At 41.3% G+C, this 18,750-nt stretch overlaps 1 protein-coding gene across 6 annotated transcripts in view; it reads right to left on the bottom strand.

Moving 5' to 3' along the window:
* The window catches only part of RASEF (RAS and EF-hand domain containing), a 187,373-nt gene that overhangs the window by 67,609 nt on the left and 101,014 nt on the right, over positions 1 to 18,750 (bottom strand). For 3 of the 6 annotated variants that reach the window (XM_079927573.1, XM_079927572.1, XM_079927574.1), the window contains exon 1: positions 5,415 to 6,104. The exons of the other annotated variants lie outside the window; for them this stretch is intronic. In XM_079927573.1, the coding sequence (XP_079783699.1) occupies positions 5,415 to 5,845 (431 nt within the window). In that variant the 5' untranslated portion in view covers positions 5,846 to 6,104. Of the gene's footprint in view, positions 1 to 5,414; positions 6,105 to 18,750 lie in introns of those variants that run through there. 6 annotated transcript variants of the gene reach the window in all.

Below are 18,750 nucleotides of genomic sequence, written 5' to 3'. Positions count from 1 at the left end.
AACTAAGCTTTCACAAGCTACACATGAAGCAAGAAAGTAGGAGAAAACAGCAGACGTTTGAATCACCTCAGCATCCTAACCTCCCCCATCATCAAAGGCTCTCTTCTCCGCCATCAGCCTCTAAGCCTCCATTCAAGGCCGATCAGCCCGATTCAGCTACTTCCATTTTACAAATGAAATAAAATCATGTAACCTGGGAAGAAATCAAGAAACAGGTTTTACAAACTCAAAGTGACCGTGTATTTGAACAGTGATTCCGGAGAGAAGTAAATGAAAACTTCAGGCTAAAAGACAAGCTAGAGAAGAGTCTGTGGTCCTTGGAGGGTAGTCTTCCAATGACACCCCATCTTAAGCCTTTTTCTTTTTACCCATACCATAAGGGCTGAGTAAACAATCTCTCACCAAAACCTGCCAGCAGAGCTCTGAACAATCAGTGAGATCTGAGGGTCAGAGCAGGCCACTGTCTGTATGGCCAAAACTGGCAGTCCTCTAAGGATGGGAGCCCAGAATACCTTTCTGGGGCCGGGAGGCCAAAAAGAAATTACTACCTCGAGATGAAATTCAAATATCAGAACCAGAAGGGGCCACCACACGCAAGCAGAGCTCATAAAAAATAAGCCATACAGAGACTCCTGCTAGGCCCAGGAGCAAGGTTTGGATGGTTCAAGGAAGAGCTGTGCTTTAAATGGACAGGTTTCTCCCACTCAGCAGTAGAGTAATGACACATAATTGTGATAGAGGATATACTGAAGAGGAAAACCAAACAGCAACAGACCAGAAACAGAAAATAAAGATATATATAATCTATATATAGAGATAGAGACATATAAAGATATACATATATATATATATATATATATACACACACACACACATACATATATATATATCCCCAGTTCTGAATGCAGAAACGGCAGGAAATCTCTGGAAAGCTTGTGGCTAGCACACTGATAGGCCTCAAAGCCAGTGCCAAAGGTAAGCATCACACACAGTCAAAAACATCTTTGAACCTCTTCCAGGACTGAAGTCCAACCCACTATGGTGCCTCAAGGCTGGAACCAATCTCTATCTCCTTGGATGAGTAGCAGATATTACTGGCAATATGGGTGAAAAAAATATACTTATCTTCAAACATTAAAAACACAGTCCAGGGGTTTCCCTGGTGGCGCAGTGGTTGAGAGTCCGCCTGCCGATGGAGGGGACACGGGTTCGTGCCCCGGTCCGGGAAGATCCCACATGCCGCGGAGCGGCTGGGCCCGTGAGCCATGGCCGCTGAGCCTGCGCGTCCGGAGCCTGTGCTCCGCAATGGGAGAGGCCACAACAGTGAGAGGCCCGCGTACCGCAAAAACAAAAAACAACAAAAAAACCAGTCCAAAGCACCCAGATGCTCACATGTGGAAGATACTCAAGAGCTGAGATCAAACAGAGAAGAGCTGATTTAACTCTCGCATCCCAAGCTGTCTCAAGGCCATACCCTCACTGAGTGGGAAGAGAGGGACAAGTGAGGCACTATCTAATCAATCAGTGTCTCTCTGTCTGCTTGTCTTCTGCCTCCTCTCACCCTGTGTCTCCAGCCCTCTCTGTGTTTACCTCTCCCTTTGCGTCCATCTCTCCTCTCCCTTTCCCATCCTGCCAAGCACCATACCATTAAGGGGAAGTGGGCTTTTGAAGCAACTGCACTATTACAAAAGAAGACGATCAGAGGCAAAAGCCCTAAAGTGGACCCCAAGAGAGGGAAATGTAAAGGAGTCCCTGACCATGAAGCTATGCCTCTGCCTACTTGTAGCTTCGTGTTTTCTAAAACGTCCTAGTTAAGCGGGATTGGTGTCACCTGTTGCTTTTCCTCTCCATTTTAGACATCATCTTCATAGTTATGTGGACGTGCCGAAGTAAACCTTTTTGACAATCCACATAACAGTTCACACGTGGGTAGTTTTGGTTCTTCTCAATTAAATTTCTTGTTTCTACGTTATTCAACAGAAGACTCTTCTTCAGCATTGTGTGTGTAGAAAGGGCACAAATCATGTGAAACAGCTTGACCACACAGGTCTGATTTTGGTGCCTGAACAAGTCCCGCCCCAGCCCTGTCTGGCACGTCACCAATCACGCTAACCCCTGTTACACCAGAGGCCCCCACCCACCCTGGGTCTAATCTGGCTATTGTGGCAAAACTGGTGCCCATTCACAAGTCCATTGTGGTTCTGGTGCCAGCTGGACCCTCGCATTTCTGTTTGTGAGAACGTGGGGTTCTAAGTTAAAGTGAATCAGTCCACAAATGACACTCAAATCGCTACAAATGGAATTGAGAACACTCTGAAAAGCTTCGGCTCTGACGAGAGGAGAGAGGTGAATTCCTGTCATGACCCCGCCGCAGTCGAATGCTCAATGCACACACACACACACACACAGACACACACACCCTATATCCTTCTCTCCTTGCCAATCTCGGAAGATACCAGCTCTCACCAGAATGTGAAAATATAGGGAGGGAACCAACAAAAGAAATGAAGAGAATGCATGCAGCATGAACTAACTGCATTCTCAGTATATGAAGCAGGGAATCAAAGAACATTCAGCAAATATTTATTGAGTACATTTATTGAGTACCTACTGGATACAAACTTCCCTTTCACCAAGATAATGCCCCTGACACCAGAAACTGGCTTCACTAGGTAATTACAACTCTGCTCTCTGTTTCTCCCCAGACATTCTCTTCCCACTTCATGGATTTTTCTTGGCCTGATACAATCCTCCTTCTGGAATTCTCTTAAGTAACTACATTGCCTTGGCCATTCTGGTTTCACCTGCTGGCTGACCTAGTTCCAGCTTACTGGAACTAGTGGTAACGGCCCATCCTGACCCTCTGGACCATTTACACCTGCCCAGCTCAGGTTAACAGTGACACCTGGCGGGACACTCCCCCTCCCCAACTTTTAAGGAAAGGAGTCCCTCAGTTTCTAAGAGAAGACCAACTTGAGAATTTAACACACCACCCAGAGAGCATTTTTATTCTTTCGCAGTGCAATATTATTTTCTCTCTAATATTACAATTATCGATGACTGAGGACTTTAACCCAAATTTGTTTAATATTTTGATCTAAGAGTTTGAATGATCTTTGAAATGGAAATCACTACCACAGTTTGCCTTTGCAGGAACCAAACATTCCTATATCTGATATCTGTTCTGCTTAAACTGTACACAAATACCCCCCTAGGATAGGCGTGGGACAGGGTGCCACCTGGGGGAAGATGGAGTGCCAGGTGGGAAACTAAGGCACCAGATGAAATGGCACAGTTTCCCAGAGAGACAATTTTCCCCCTGGAAGAATATATAATATTTTACGGTAAACCAAGCCCCAGTATATTATAAAGTGAACGTGACTTCTTTTTTTTAAGGTAAAACCTCAAGAATTCAAAGAAAGTTCCTGCTTGCAGGCAGTTTACTGGGTTATGTCCACAATACATGCAGATAACTCTACAAATAACCCTCCTGCCTTTACATGTTCTCTGAGGAAATTTTTGAGAAGTATTTCACCCACACTATGAACTTCCTGAGGGCATGAACCACATCTCCTCCTTCTCTTTGTCTCCAAGTACCTAGGAAGGTACCTAAGACAGTGGCACAAAACAGGCACTCAACAATGTTTGCAGAATTAATTTGGCTGAAATAATGGCAATGACATTGTCAATAAGGAAAGATTTTTATCACATCTGAATGGGAGGAAGGGAAGATGAACAGCTGTATGAGGAAGTAGAATAGAAGCAACCCAATTTACCAAAACAGCTAACGGCTGCCATAGTAACAATCAGGTGAAGCAATTCAGTTTAGTTCTTTTCCACTTGAACGAGTACAGGAAGGCAAATATTGTCCTTGTTAATCTCTCAGGGACTTAGGACACAAGTCTACCAGGTGACGCTGGTGCCATTACATTTAATAACATCTCAAGAGTCGGAAAGGCATCGTGATAATAATGATGTCACCAATAATATTAAGACCTGGTTGTATGCTGATCCTAAGAAGGTCATTTTCATCATTTAAAGGTTAAGTGTCAAATATTGGCTGCTGAGACTTAGCAACTCTGAAAAGTAGTTCAGTGTGTGTGTGTGTGTGTGTGTGTGTGTGTGTGTGTGTGTGTGTGTGTGTGTGTGTGTAAAATACGGTGTGGTCTGACTCTTATTCTTAATATTGTTACCTTTTTAAACTAGCTGGACCCAAACCAAGTTACAGATGAAAGATGATTCAAAGTATATGGTTTATAGCGAAGTTTAAATTTTTCTACTTCCCTGGTGGAGACACTGCATTTTCACTCATTTGTAAGTAACAGAAAAGATGGGTATCAAGCCCACTTTCTCTACACAATCTCTCTTATACTGCAGTGAGTAAACTTCCATGCCCAGTATTCCTGAACTTTCCAAACAGGAGGGAGAAGCTGGGCGGAGGAAGAAGTGAGGACTCCCAGCCCTGCAGGTCTAAGCGGTGAATGGGTGAGCCAGGCCACTGCTGCCTTCCAGGGCTATTTCCTTTTCTGAGTCTTATGTCTCAGATATGTGAACTGCCAAGCAAAATGTTCAGATCTTCCTAATAATGACAACCAGAGATGCATAAAATTTCAATGAAAATCCAGAGAGCAGAAAAACATTTTATAGTATTAAGATGTTTGTAGTGCCTGAGGAAGAAGTGAAAATAGCTCAAGACATACCATGACTCTAGGCAGAGACAGATGCAAATTAATCTCAATAAAACCTGAATATCTTTCCCACCATGCCCTGAACCTGCAGCAATATAAATGCGCAACAATGTCGTTTTCTACGTAGTAGCAGGAAAACAACAAACACAAAAACCACCATAGAGAATGGCAAATTGGCTAGCAGACCGGGTCACCGAGCGCTGCTGCTCCGGGTGCAGCCTGGAGGCCAGGAGTAGGAGGTGAGGTAATCAAGTCTCTGAGGTTCGGGGAGCGCTCCTAAACCAGCGTCCCGGAAGAATCTCCGGACGCTGTGGATTTCACTCCGGCTTGTGAAACTGAGAAATGAGCAGGTGAAACTTTCTCCCCGAACTATGACTCCGAACGCATTCCTTTTCCTTAACTCTAGGGGATCCCGTCTTGGAAGAGTTAAAAGTGCGTCGGTGAAAGGAGGAAAGCGATAGAGAGAGAGAGAGAGAGACAGAGACAAAGAGACAGAGACACAGAGACACAGGGAGAGGGACAGACAGAGAGAGAGAGAGAGGGAGAGACAGAGAGAGAGGGAGAGACACAGAGACAGAGAGACAGAGAGAGAGACAGAGGAGAGAGAGAGAGAGAGAAAGGGTCCACTGGGTCTGCACACTCCGAGTGTAAGAGGGAGAGATGGCAGCGTCCCAGGGAGGACAGAAACACCACCACCACCTTCCGCTCTGCAAACCACACACGCACCTGGGGATGAACTTGACCTCGTCCCCGAGTCGCGCCTGGAAGTCCTGCCAAGCCTGGCCCGGGCTCGCCGAGTCCCAGTGGGCGGCCAGTGCCGCCGCCGCGTCCTCGTCGCCCTCGTCCTCCTGGCTGTCCCCGGGGTCGGACCCCACCAGGGCCGCAGTGAACGCGGGCTCCCGCGGCCCCCGGCCCCAGCGCCGTCTCCCGCGGTGGGCCCCGCGGAAGCCGCGCGCGAACTCCTGGAAGGTGATGGAGCCGTCGCGGTCGGCGTCAAGCCGCTGGAACACGGCCTCGGCGTCGGCCGGCCGCACGCGCAGCTCCGCGCACAGCGCGCTGAACTCCTCGCGCTCCAGGCGCCCCGAGCGGTTCGCGTCGCAGGCGGCGAAGACGGAGCGCAGCCGGGCCAGCTCCTCCAGGTCCCCGTCCGGCTCCATCCCGCCTGTCGGGGGCGACCGAGAGGGCTCCGGGCCGCGCGGCCCGCTCGGGCAGCGGTGACGGCGGCGAGACCGAGGCCACCTGCTGCCGCCGGGAGTTGCGGCGAGTCAAGCAGGTTAGGCCACTGGCGAGAACGTCGGGGCGGGGCAAAGCGCCTTGGTGGGTCGGGACGGCGCGCTCCGACGTGGCTCCGCGCGCGGACCCTGGCCGGGCTCAGCCCCAGAGCGGTGCGAGCGCGCCCCTAGCCCCGCGCACCAACGCCCGCCGCGACTGAGCGCCCGGCGCGGCCTCACGCACTTGCCCAGCGAGGCCCGGCTCCGCCCCACCTGGGAGGAGGAGCGCCCCGCTCCGGTTCCCACGCCTTCGAGAGTCCGGCTGTGCTTTCCGTGCTGGCCTCTGGAACCTGTGTTTGGGGCTCCTGGAGCTGGGGAGCCCGGCCGGAACTGGGGGTGAGGCAGAAGCGTTGCCAGGGCCTTCGGTATAAACAGTGTTTGCTCGGGTAAATCGAGAGCTGGTATGAGAAGCTAACTCACTGGATAGAGAGGGGAAAGGAAGGTAGGGGTAGGATTCCAAATTGGTTAACGTTATGTGTATTTTATTATTTTCTGATTCCGGAAAATTGGTAAACTTCCGTGTATACAAGTTTTCTTACAAACCAAAGTATGAGATTTACCAGAAGACCCCATTCTCTGATTTTACTCGCTTTCTTTAATGCATGTCCCTCCAACGTTAAGGTCCAACTAGTTAATGCACAGTAGGAATCACATAGATCTTCCAGACGCTCAAATCCAAATAATTTTTCTCAGTCCTTGTCTCCTCAACCTGAGAGAAAATTAATAACCAAAATCCTTGGCAGGCAGCAATATTTAAACAAGGACTGAGGTAGCTTTTTTTTTCCTTTCAACCAATCTTACGGAAATTATGCAGATGTATGTTACCCTTTGATCTTAAACATTTATTTCAACAATGCTATTGTTTCTTTAATATTGGCTGCTTCATGGGTATAAGATCTTTAAAATTCATCCATTTTTATCCTCTTAAAAAATCTTGTCTTATTTCCAAGAGACCCTCACTCTGTCATGATTTATGTATATGTTCCCTTTGGTGATTCTCATAGCCTGTGAAAGTGCATTTGGGTTATTTTTACTTTATTCACGTCAATTTCCGCCACTTTTTAGATTTTCTTTTATTTATTTCCATTTCTTTTACTTATGACTCTATTTCACTTATTCTCATTCTGGATTCTCTTTATTGCTTACTATTTTGTTTTCGATATAATAAAAAGAGGATTTGACTGACACAGTTCCTCAAGCTTGTGTTCTTAAACAGAAAGCTAAGTGCTAAACATCTGAGGAACTGTTTCTTCTTGTGTAGTACAATAAATAAAGTCAACACGCACAGCATCTGTCAAGCTGTAAATACCACTGATAATTACAATCTGTAAATTTAACTGGTAAATTATGAGAGGCATTCCATTAGAAGCCCTGGACTTAGCAATCTAATCGCTAAGTGAATACAGTACTATACAAATAGATAGCTAATACATTGAAATGAACTTTATTATCAGTGCAATGTAAATTGTTAGCGATTTTTGAGTTCATGTGCTTTCCTGTTTATTCTAAAGGTTGATTTTTTCCATATAAAGAAGAAATGGGGCTTACCTGGTGGCAGAGTGGTTAAGAATCCACCTGCCAATGCTGGGGACACGGGTTCAAGCCCTGGTCCTGGAAGATCCCACATGCCACGGAGCAACAAAGCCCGTGGGCCACAACTACTGAGCCTGCGCTCTAGAGCCTGTGAGCCACAGCTACTGAAGCCCGCGTGCGTAGAGCCTGTGCTTCGCTACAAGAGAAGCCACCACAATGAAAAGCCTGCGCACCGCAACGAAGACCCAATGCAGCCAAAAATAAATAAATAAATAAATTTATTAAAAAAAAGAAATGGCTAGCTTGGTAATGCCTTTAAAGCTTTACAAATTTACTTATTAAACTGAATCTCTGAAATATTATCATTGTTCTTTTAGCAATTAATAAATAGCTGTATTTTTCAAAATAGATGAGTTAATAATATTTTTAACTTCTTAGGCAGAAGTGCTTTTTTAGTTTTTTGTGTTTTTTTTTTTTGCGGTACGCGGGCCTCTCACTGCTGTGGCCTCTCCCATTGCGGAGCACAGGCTCCGGACGCGCAGGCTCAGCGGCCATGGCTCACGGGCCCAGCCGCTCCGCGGCATGTGGGATCTTCCCGGACCGGGGCACGAACCCGTGTCCCCTGCATCAGCAGGCGGACTCTCAACCACTGCGCCACCAGGGAAGCCCAGAAGTGCTTTTTTTGAAGACTGCTCATGCAACTTCCTTCATTAACTCACTCTGACCTTTGCACTCAATTGTAAATTCTTATATTCTTTCACCTGCTTTGTCCTTTCTGTAAGCCCCTTCATTGAAGGGTCGTCAAGAAACATGGATTATTCCAAATGTCTTGTGTACACATCTCATTTCCACTGATGTGAATCTGCTCCACACCTACTGTAACAGTTATCTATCACTACATAACAACACAACAAACACCTAGTGATTTAAAACATCAACCATTTTATTTGTTCAATATTTCATTGCCATCAACTTGGGCAGGGCTCCAGTAGGTGGTTTTTCTGCTGGCCTGCCTAGGATCATGTAGTCATGGTAGCTTTATTGTGGCTGCATGGTCTTAAGTGTCTAACTCATGTCTGAATTTGGTGCTGGCTTTTAGCTGGATATGTCTTTAGGAGGCTAGCACTGGCTTTGTCATATGGTGGCAGTGTCTCATGAGCGTAAGCCCCAGTGCACAAATGTTTTTCTAGCCTCAGCTTGTGTCGTGTTTGTTGATATTCCATTGATCAAAGCAAGTCACATGGCCAAGCCCTAAGTCAATGGGGGAGGGGATTATACAAGGTCATGGATACAGGGAGATGTACTTTATCGGGGGCCCTTACTATAACAATATACCATACCTAGCCTCTAATACATTCTCTTGGGCTCCTGTCCTTGATTTCCTGTTCATTCTACAACCACAGCTGGACAGTCCTTCTTAAACATCAATTATTCTGTCATTCTGGAACTCAGTCATTCTGAATCAGTGGTAATTTTGTTCCCCAGGAAACATTTGGCAATATCTGGAGACACTTTTGGTTGTCACAATTCGAAAAGGGGGAGATGCTAGTAGTATCTAATAGGTAGGTGCCAGGGATGCTACTAAACATCCTATGATGCACAGGGCCAGCCACCTATAACAAAAAATTATCTGGTCAAAAATGTCAATAGTCCTGAGACTGAGAAATCCTGCACCCTAGCTCATGAACCCCCAGAGAATCAAGGGTAAACTCTTCATCTGGGCATCCAAAATCCTCTACAGTCTGGTCCCATCTTATATATCCAAACATCTCTCCCTTTAATATCCATCAGGGCTCCTACTGTCCCCCAGATATGCCACACTTGATTACATGATTAACTTAAGCTTCTCATTGTCATGTCGACAAACATCTTTTAGTTTTTTTCTCTTCTGCCTAATCAAACCATTTCCCAGCCTCAGGTGAAGAGCTGGATCCTGCTTTTCCTATCAAAGTTTCAATTTCATTGTGGGCTGTCACTTACAAGGACAGTGCTGAGCGTGTATTATGTCAGCTCAGGCCATAGGAATGTTTTTTTCTTTTCTTTTTTAGTCTTTTTCATGGTTTTATTTTTTATGTTAAAACTCTGATTCATCTGGAATTTATTTTGGGTCTGGTGTGAGTTGTAGATTCAACTTTATTTTTTTCTGGCTTTCTACCGAGTTGTCTCAACACCGTTTATTCAAGAATCTCTTCTCCATGGATTTAAATACCACCTTTAGCATATACTAAATTCCTGTATGTATTGGAGCTTATTTCTGGACTTTCTAGTCTGTTCTATTGAGGAATCATTCACATCTTGAGCTTATAAAAAGATTCCTAAAGGAGTCCTATTGAGTTGCCTTTTGTATTTTTAAGTGTTTAAAGTACCTCACAAGGTACTAAGGAGTGCTTTTGAATATTTCCAGCAATATACTCAGGGGAAGCCCAAGGTTATATAATCTGTCTCTAATTTTTTGAAGAATTAAGAGGAAAGAGAGGAGAAGAAAGAAATAGGAGGCATTTCTTTTCTGTTTTAGCATCCAGAAACAGCTAGTGAGGAATTGGAGATAACAGAGCAGCCTTTGAGAGCCAGTGAATTGGTAGGTAAGGAGAGCTTGCTTGCAGTTATCAGCATGACTTTTAAGAAAGATCAGCTTGCTTTGTGGCTGCTCAAGGATTTTAAAAATCAGAGATAATCTTGTTAGAGCATGTTTCTCAAAAGAGTGAAAAGATACTACTGTGATCAAATACATTTCTAAAACACAAATACATTTGGAAAAGAACCCTACTGTATCCCTTCTTGGATGAGATAAAGAAAGCTGTTTATACTTGTTTAATCTAATATTTCCTAAATGTATTTGACCATGGAAGCTTCTAGTTTTGGGTTTTTTGTTTTTGTTTCAGTTTCTGTGGGCTTTCCACAGAGTTTGTGCTCTTGAGAACATACTTTGGGAAATCTTGTGATAGACAATGACTAGGATGATGAGTCATGAGAAATTATCCTTTGCCACTACATCATAAATTGATCCAACTTTCTATAGCTGGGAATGAGCACCACCCCTTAACCTCTTCTTCACCCAGTAAATGGAAGAGGCTTTTAACAGAAGCCTATTGTAATCTACCCTATAGGAGTCCCTACAGGTACAAGAGCCTTCCTCAGAGCCTTCCTTAACACTGAAGTTACTCTGACCCAGAAAGATCTGATAAGCCTGTTAAGATGGAACTAGATATCCAAGTAATGGTATACCACTGAGGAACCAATTAGTAGGTTCAGGAACTCTCTCAAACAAACACAGCCCTGCAAGAGCTTGTGTCTTAGTTTTCTCATGAGTATCTACTCAAGGCTTACTATTCCTAAGGAAGTTATAGGAAAATTTTGAATATTTTACAAAGAAGAATATGTCAGCAAATTTACATCATAGTGATTTACTTACTCTTTATGTAAATATGGAAAAAGAAAAACACCCACAAACCCAGAAAGTACAAATAGGAACATTTTATCATATTCACATCAGATTTTTTTTTTTTTTTAGAAAATAAAGAATTATGGACCCAGTTGAACTTACTCTTTGATTGCCTATCGTTTCTGTAATCAATAGATAGCATTGTTATATGTATGTATGTGCTGGCAGTCAGACTTCGGTAAATCTTTCACTGTAAAAAATTAAGTATCTCTATAATGCTCCAAACAGTATCAAACACCATTTTACAGACCAGAGCAGAGTTGGCCTCCAGTACTAGAACTGAGTGAGAAGTGTTGAATTTCAAACTTCTGATCCCATTATGTGATGACCAAGCAAAGCTCATATGTCATTTCCCCACATTGGTAAACCATGTATCTGATACATCTTGCGCCTCTCAGTTGAGACAAAAGTTTGCATTTCATATTATATATGCAGGAAATAAAGAGAGAGAAATTGAGTCCAGTGCAAATATATCCATCTCAACTTTTGGACAGTAGAACAAGGCCAACTGTGGTAAGCAGAATTCTTCAGTAGCCCCCATATTCCCACTTCTTGGTGTACGTGCTCTGAATAATCCCCACCTTTTCAAAGTGACCAAGCCTTGTGAATTGGATGGGAGAATCATTCCCGTGATTACATTATGTTGTGTAAGACTCTGAGCAGCCTGGAGTGACAATTCTCCTGCTGGTCTTGAAGAAGCAGTAGCTGCCATATTGTGAGAGGGCCCTATAGCTAGGACCTGAGGGCTTAGATTTACTGTGATTAATTGTGTCTTCTCTAGAGTTCCATGTAAATAGAATCATACAGCATGTACTCTAACATGCATGGCTTCTTTTGCTCAGCATAATAATTTTTAGATTAATTTATATTGTTGTATATCTCAGTAATTCATTCCTTTCTAGTAATGAATAGGAGTACATTATATATACATATACCACAGTGTGTTTATCCATCACTTTGTTGATTGGCTTTTGGGGTATGTCCAGACTTTGGCTATTGTGAATAACGCTGCTATAACTATTCTTGTACAAGTCTGTGTGAAGGAACACGTGTCCATTTCTCTTGGGTAAATTCCTAGTAGTGAGATGGCTGGATCACATGGTAGGTATATGTTTAGCTCTACAAGCAACTAAGTGCTTTTCAAGGTGATTGGTTTTACATTCCTATCAGCAATGTAAGAGAGTTCTAGTTACTTAGTTGCTCCATATTCTTGCCAACCCTTGGTAGTATCAGTCTTTTTAATTTTAGCAATCCTAATGGATATGTACTCATATCCCATTGTGGTTTTAATTTGCATTTCTCTGATGACTAATGATGTTGTACAACTTTTCATATGCTTATCAGCCATTCTTGTATCTTCTTTAAGGAAATCTCTATTCAAGTCATGTGCCCATTATTTATTGGGTTGCCATCTAATTAAGTTGTAAGCATTCTTCATCTATTCTGCAAACAAGTCCTCTGTCATGTATATGTACTTTGAAATTTTTCTCCCATTCTCTCCTTTGCCTCTTCAATTTCTTAATGGTATCTTTTGAAGAGCAGATGGTTTTAGTTTTGATGAAATCTACCTTATCAGTGTTTTATTTTATGGTTTATACTTTTGTGAGCACCTAAAAAATCTTCATCTACCCAGAGTTGCAAAGATATTCTTTATGTGTTTTAGAAATATAGATTTATCATTTACTGTTGCATCTATAATCCATTTGGAGTGAATTTTGCGTATTGGGTGAGTTAAAAGTTGAAGTTTATTTTGTTCTTTATGGATAGCCAGTTCTTCTAGCACTACTTAAAAAAAAAAACTGTCCTCTCCCATTGAATGGCCTTTATCAGAAATCAAATGACCATATATGTGTGGGTCTATTTCTGGACTCTCTATTCTGTCCTGTTGACTTGTATATCTGTCCTTTTACCAACACCATATGGTCTTGATTACATTGCTTTAATAAGTCTCAAAATCAAGTACTTTAGTATAACTTTGTTATACTCCAACTTTGTTACTCTTTTTCAAAATTGTATTGGATATTCCTGGTCCAAGGTATTTCCATATAAATTTTAGGATCAGTTTTTCAATTTATACAAAAATATATCCTGGCACTATGATTGTGTTGAATTTTATAGATCAATTTTGGCAGAATTGTTATCTTAATATTAAGTCTACCTATCAGTGAACATGATATATCTCTTGTTTATTTGTTGCCAACATATAAAAATTCAATTGTTTTTGGTATTATGATGAACTTATATCCTGAGACCTTGCTAAACTCACTTGTTAGGTCTAGTGACTGTTTGGTGTAATTCTTAGGATTTTCTCATATACAGTCATGTCGTCTGTGGGGAAAAAAAGGATAGTTTTACTTCTTCATCTCTAATCTGTGTGTCTTTTATTTCTTTTTCTTGCTTTATTACACTGGTTTGGATTTCTAGTACAATATAGAATTGCAGTGATAAGAACAGATTGCCTGCTTTGTTCCTAATCACAGAGGGAAGTCATTCAGTCTTTCACTATTAATTGTGATGCTAACTATAGGTTTTTTTGTAGAAGCCTTTTATTTGGTTTAGGAAGTTCTCTTCTATTCCTACATTGCTGAGAATATTTATCATGCGTGGATTTTGCATTTTGTTAGATGCTTCCAGCATTTATTTAGATGATCATGGCTTTTCCCCCTCCCTTATTCTGTTAATGTGGTAAATTATATTGATGAATTTTCAAATTTTAATCCAACTGTCACTTTCCATGTAGTCTCAGGGCTTCTTCACATGGTCTCTCCCTCAAGATAGTTGGGCTTCTTACATGGTGCCTCAGGACTCCAAGAATGAGTCTTTAAAGAGTCTTGGGCCAAAGCTACAAGACTTCTTACAACCTAGCCTCAGAAGTCCCAGACTGTTAGTTCAGCCACCTTCTACTGGTCAAGCTAGTCAACAAGGCAACCCAGCTCAAAGGGAGAGTAAATAGTCACCACCTCTCAACAAGATGGGTAGTAGTAAAGAATTTGTCGCCATCTTTAATCTACCATAGCTTCCTTGCTTTGAGTTTGGCTTCATATCACACCCTTCTTGTTGTATTTTTTTTCTACATCACTGTATATTTGAAGTGGGATGGGATATTTGTCACTTCAGCTCAGTCTACCATATTGACCAGATATCCTCCCCCTCTGCTTTAGACCTCAGCTCAGATATCATTTCCTTGACCTTCCAAAAAGAGATTAGGCCTCCCTTTTAAGTGTCTCCATAGGAGCCCATTTCTATCGCCATACCTGCTGCACATGTGCCCTGCCTCCAGCTATACTGTCTCCCAAACTTTAAGCACTCGTGTTAAGACTCCATACTTCCCCTATGCTCTTCCCTCTTCCCAGGATCCTTTTCCTATTTTGCCACCATGCAATCATATTTAATCCTTTAAACATCCTTCATGAGGTAGGTTTCCAATTTTAGAGACAAGAAAACTAAATCTCAGATTGAGTGATATGACTAAAACACCCTACTTAAACCAGTGGACAGATCATCCAGACAGAAAATAAATAACGAAACACAAACTTTTTTTTTTTTGGCGGTACGCGGGCCTCTCACTGTTGTGGCCTCTCCCGTTGTGGAGCACAGGCTCCAGACGCGCAGGCTCAGCGGCCATGGCTCACGGGCCCAGCCGCTCCGCGGCATGTGGGATCTTCCTGGACCGGGAAACGAACCCGTGTCCCCTGCATCGGCAGGTGGACTCTCAACCACTGCGCCACCAGGGAAGCCCCCAAACTTTAAATGACACAATAGACCAGATAAATTTAATTGATATTTGTAGGACATTCCACCCAAAAGTGGCAGAATACACTTTCTTCTCAAGTGCACACAGAACATTCTCCAGGATAGGTCACATCTTGGGTCATAAATCAAGTGTCAGAAAATTTAGGAAAATTGAAGTCATATCAAGCATCTTTTCCAACACAAAGCTATGAGATTAGAAATCAATTACAGGAAAAAAAAACCTGTAAAAAACACAAACACATGGAGGCTAAACAGTGCATTGCTGAATAACCAAGAGATCACTGAAGAAATCAAAGAGGAAATAAAAAAATACATAGAAACAAATGGCAATGAAAACACAACAACCCAAAACCTATGGGACACAGCAAAAGCAGCTCTAAGAGGGAAGTTTATAGCAATTCAATCGCACCTCAAGAAACAAGAAAAATCTCAAATAAACAATCTAACCTTACACCTAAAGCAACTAGAGAAAGAAGAAGAAGAACAAAACCCCTCCAAAGTTAGTAGAAGGAAAGGAATCATAAAGATCAGAGCAGAAATAAATGAAGAAAACAATAGCAAAGATCAATAAAACTATAAGTTGGTTCTTTGAGAAGATAAACAAAATTGATAACCTTTAGCCAGACTCATTAAGAAAAAAAGGGAGAGGACTCAAATCAATAAAATTAGAAATGAAAAAGGAGAAGTTACAGCTGACACCGCAGAAATACAAAGGATCATAAAAGACTACTACAAACAACTATATGCCAATAAAACAGACAACCTGGAAGAAATGGACAAATACTTGGAAAGGTACAACTTTCCAAGACTGACCCAGGAAGAATTAGAAAATATAAAGAGACCAATCACAAGTAATGAATTTGAAATTGTAATTATAAATTTTCCAACAAACAAAAGTCCAGGACCAGATGGCTTCACAGGCAAATTCTATCAAACATTTAGAGAAGAGCTAACATTTATCCTTCTCAAACTCTTCCAAAAAATTGCAGAGGGAGGAATACTCCCAAACTTGTTTTACGAGGCCACTATCATGCTGATACCAAAACCAGACAAAGGTATTACAAAAAAGAAAATTACAGACCAATATCACTGATGAACATAGATGCAAAAATCCTCAACAAAATACTAGCAAACAGAATCCAACAACACATTAAAAGGATCATACACCATGATCAAGTGGCATTTATCCCAGGGATGCAAGGATTCTTCAATATATGCAGATCAATCAACGTGATACAAATTAAAGAATATTAACAAACTGAAGAATAAAAACTGTATGATCATCTCAATAGATGCAGAAAAAACTTTTGACAAAAGTCAACACCCATTTATGATAAAAACTCTCCAGAATATGGGCATAGAGGGAATCTACCTCAACATAATAAAGGCCATATATGACAAATCCACAGCAAACATCATTCTCAGTGGTGAAAGCTGAAAGCACTTCTCTAAGATCAGGAACAAGACAAGGATATCCACTCTTGCCACGATTATTCAACATAGTTTTAGAAGTCTTAGTCATGGCAATCAGAGAAGAAAAATATATAAATGGAATACAAATTGCAAAAGAAGAAGTAAACCTGTCAGTGTTTGCAGACGTCATGATACTATACATAGAAAATCCTAAAGATGCCACCAGAAAACTACTAGAGCTAATCAATGAATCTGGTAAAGTTGCAGGACACAAAATTAATGCACAGAAATCTCTTGCATTCCTATACACTAACAACAAATGATCAGAAAGCGAAATTAAGGGAACAATCCCATTTACCATCACAACAAAAAGAAAAAAATACTCAGGAATAAACCTACCTAAGGAGACAAAAGACCTGTACTCAGAAAACTATAAAACACTGATGAAAAAAAATCAAAGATGACATAAACAGATAGAGAGATATACCATGTTTTTAGATTGGAAGAATCAATATTGTGAAAATGACTATACTACCCAAAGCAATCTACAGATTCAATGCAATCCCTATCAAATTACCAATGGCATTCTTCACAGAATTAGAACAAGATTTTACAATTTGTATGGAAACACAAAAGACCTCGAATAGCCAAAGCAATCTTGAGAAAGAAAAATGGAGTTGGAAGAATCAGGCTCCCTGACTTCAGACTATACTACAAAGCTGCAATAATCAAGGTAGTATGGTATTGGCACAAAAACAGAAATATAGATCAACGGAACAGGATAGAAAGCCCAGAGATAAACCCACACACCTATGGCCACCTAATCTATGACAAAGGAGGCAAGAACATACAATGGAGAAAAGATAGTCTCTTCAATAAGTGGTGCTTGGAAAACTGGACAGCTACATGTAAAAGAATGAAATTAGAACACTCCCTAACACCATACACAAAAATAAACTCAAAATGGATTAAAGACCTAAATGTAACACCAGACACTATAAAACTCCTAGAGGAAAAACACTCTTTGACATAAATCACAGCAAGATCTTTTTTGACTCCCCTCCTAGAGTAATGAGAATAAAAACAAAACTAAACAAATGGGACCTGATTAAAGTTGAAAGCTTTTAGGGCTTCCCTGGTGGCGCAGTGTTTGAGAGTCCGCCTGCCGATGCAGGCGACACGGGTTCGTGCCCCGGTCTGGGAAGATCCCACATGCCGTGGAGCGGCTGGGCCCGTGAGCCATGGCCACTGAGCCTGCACGTCCGGAGCCTGTGCTCCTCAATGGGAGAGGCCACAACAGTGAGAGGCCCGCGTACCGCAAAAAAAAAAAAAAAAAAAAGAATATGTACAAATCTATGAAATAAGATGTATGCTTGAATAGTAAAAGGGGCAAAAAATCCATCCATACACACACACAAAATAAAAAATAAATCAAGAAATGCAAAATGCCATTTAGAATATTGAAAAAAAATAATGTCAAGAATCATCAGCAAAACAAATTAAAATAAGACACCCTCTACATAATGTTGGCTAAATATTTAGGAGAGCACTGGAGTTTCCAAAGGTGTGGCAAAATAGGCACTTCCATACATTACTATTGGAAGAATAAAGTATACAGCCTTTCTGAGGGCAATTTAGCAATATTCATTTGAAATCCTTTAAACTGTTCATTTTGTGACTTTTGAACTAGTAATTCTACTGCTAGGGCTTTATATAAATTAAATTTAAAAGATGTTAATATTTATGTGCAAGGATTTTTTTACTGTTGTATTTTTCATGAGTGAAATTAGAAGCAATCTGTATGTTCTATATGTTAACAATAGAATAATATTTAAATGAATTATCTCAAATTTCTATAATGGAATAGCAAGCATCAAAATAAAGTTTTTGAAAAAATGATGAATAAAAAGAACAGGTATAAGTTTCGATGGAAAAGAGACAGATACAAAACTATATTTACAGGATGATCCATATTTAAGTGTATTGTAATAATTCCATATCTTAATTTCATTATAATAATCCAAATATGTTTTATTTCATAATGAAGATCCTAAATCAGTGGTTGACACACTTTTTCTTAAAGGGCCAGATTGTAAGTAGTTTAGGCTTTGCAGGATTTAGTTTGTATTTGATCACAGGCTAAGAGGAAAAATCAAAGGTATAATAGAGGTTTTTATATAACCATTTAAATTATAACAATTTAAAGTTGTAAAAACCATTTTTAGCTTGTAGGTCATGACCACCTAGAGGGGTGGGATAGGGAGGGTGGGAGGGAGATACAAGAGGGAGGAGATATGGGGGTATATGTATATGTATAGCTGATTCACTTTGTTATACAGCAGAAACACACCATCGTAAAGCAATTATACTCCAATAAAGATGTTAAAAAAAACCAACAGGCAGCTGACTACAATTTTCCAATCCCTGTCTTATATTAACTAACTTGGTAAGTTCTCAAGTTGCTTTCTGGTTTAAAATGTCCTATTCAGTAGGTGGGAATACCTGCCCTAGGCACCTTGCAGGTGTGATATATATTATATCACACTGTGGAAGAATTTGCTCTCACCTGGAGTTCCTTTTCCTTTTTTCTGCCTACCTAAATCTTACCAGTCCTTCAAGGACTGAGGTTAAACCCACTCCTAAAGCTCCA

Source organism: Stenella coeruleoalba (assembly GCF_951394435.1).
Source record: "Stenella coeruleoalba genome assembly, chromosome: 7".
In the NCBI taxonomy this organism is placed as follows: Eukaryota; Metazoa; Chordata; class Mammalia; order Artiodactyla; family Delphinidae; genus Stenella; species Stenella coeruleoalba.
This window is presented reverse-complemented; position numbering and strand designations above follow the sequence as displayed.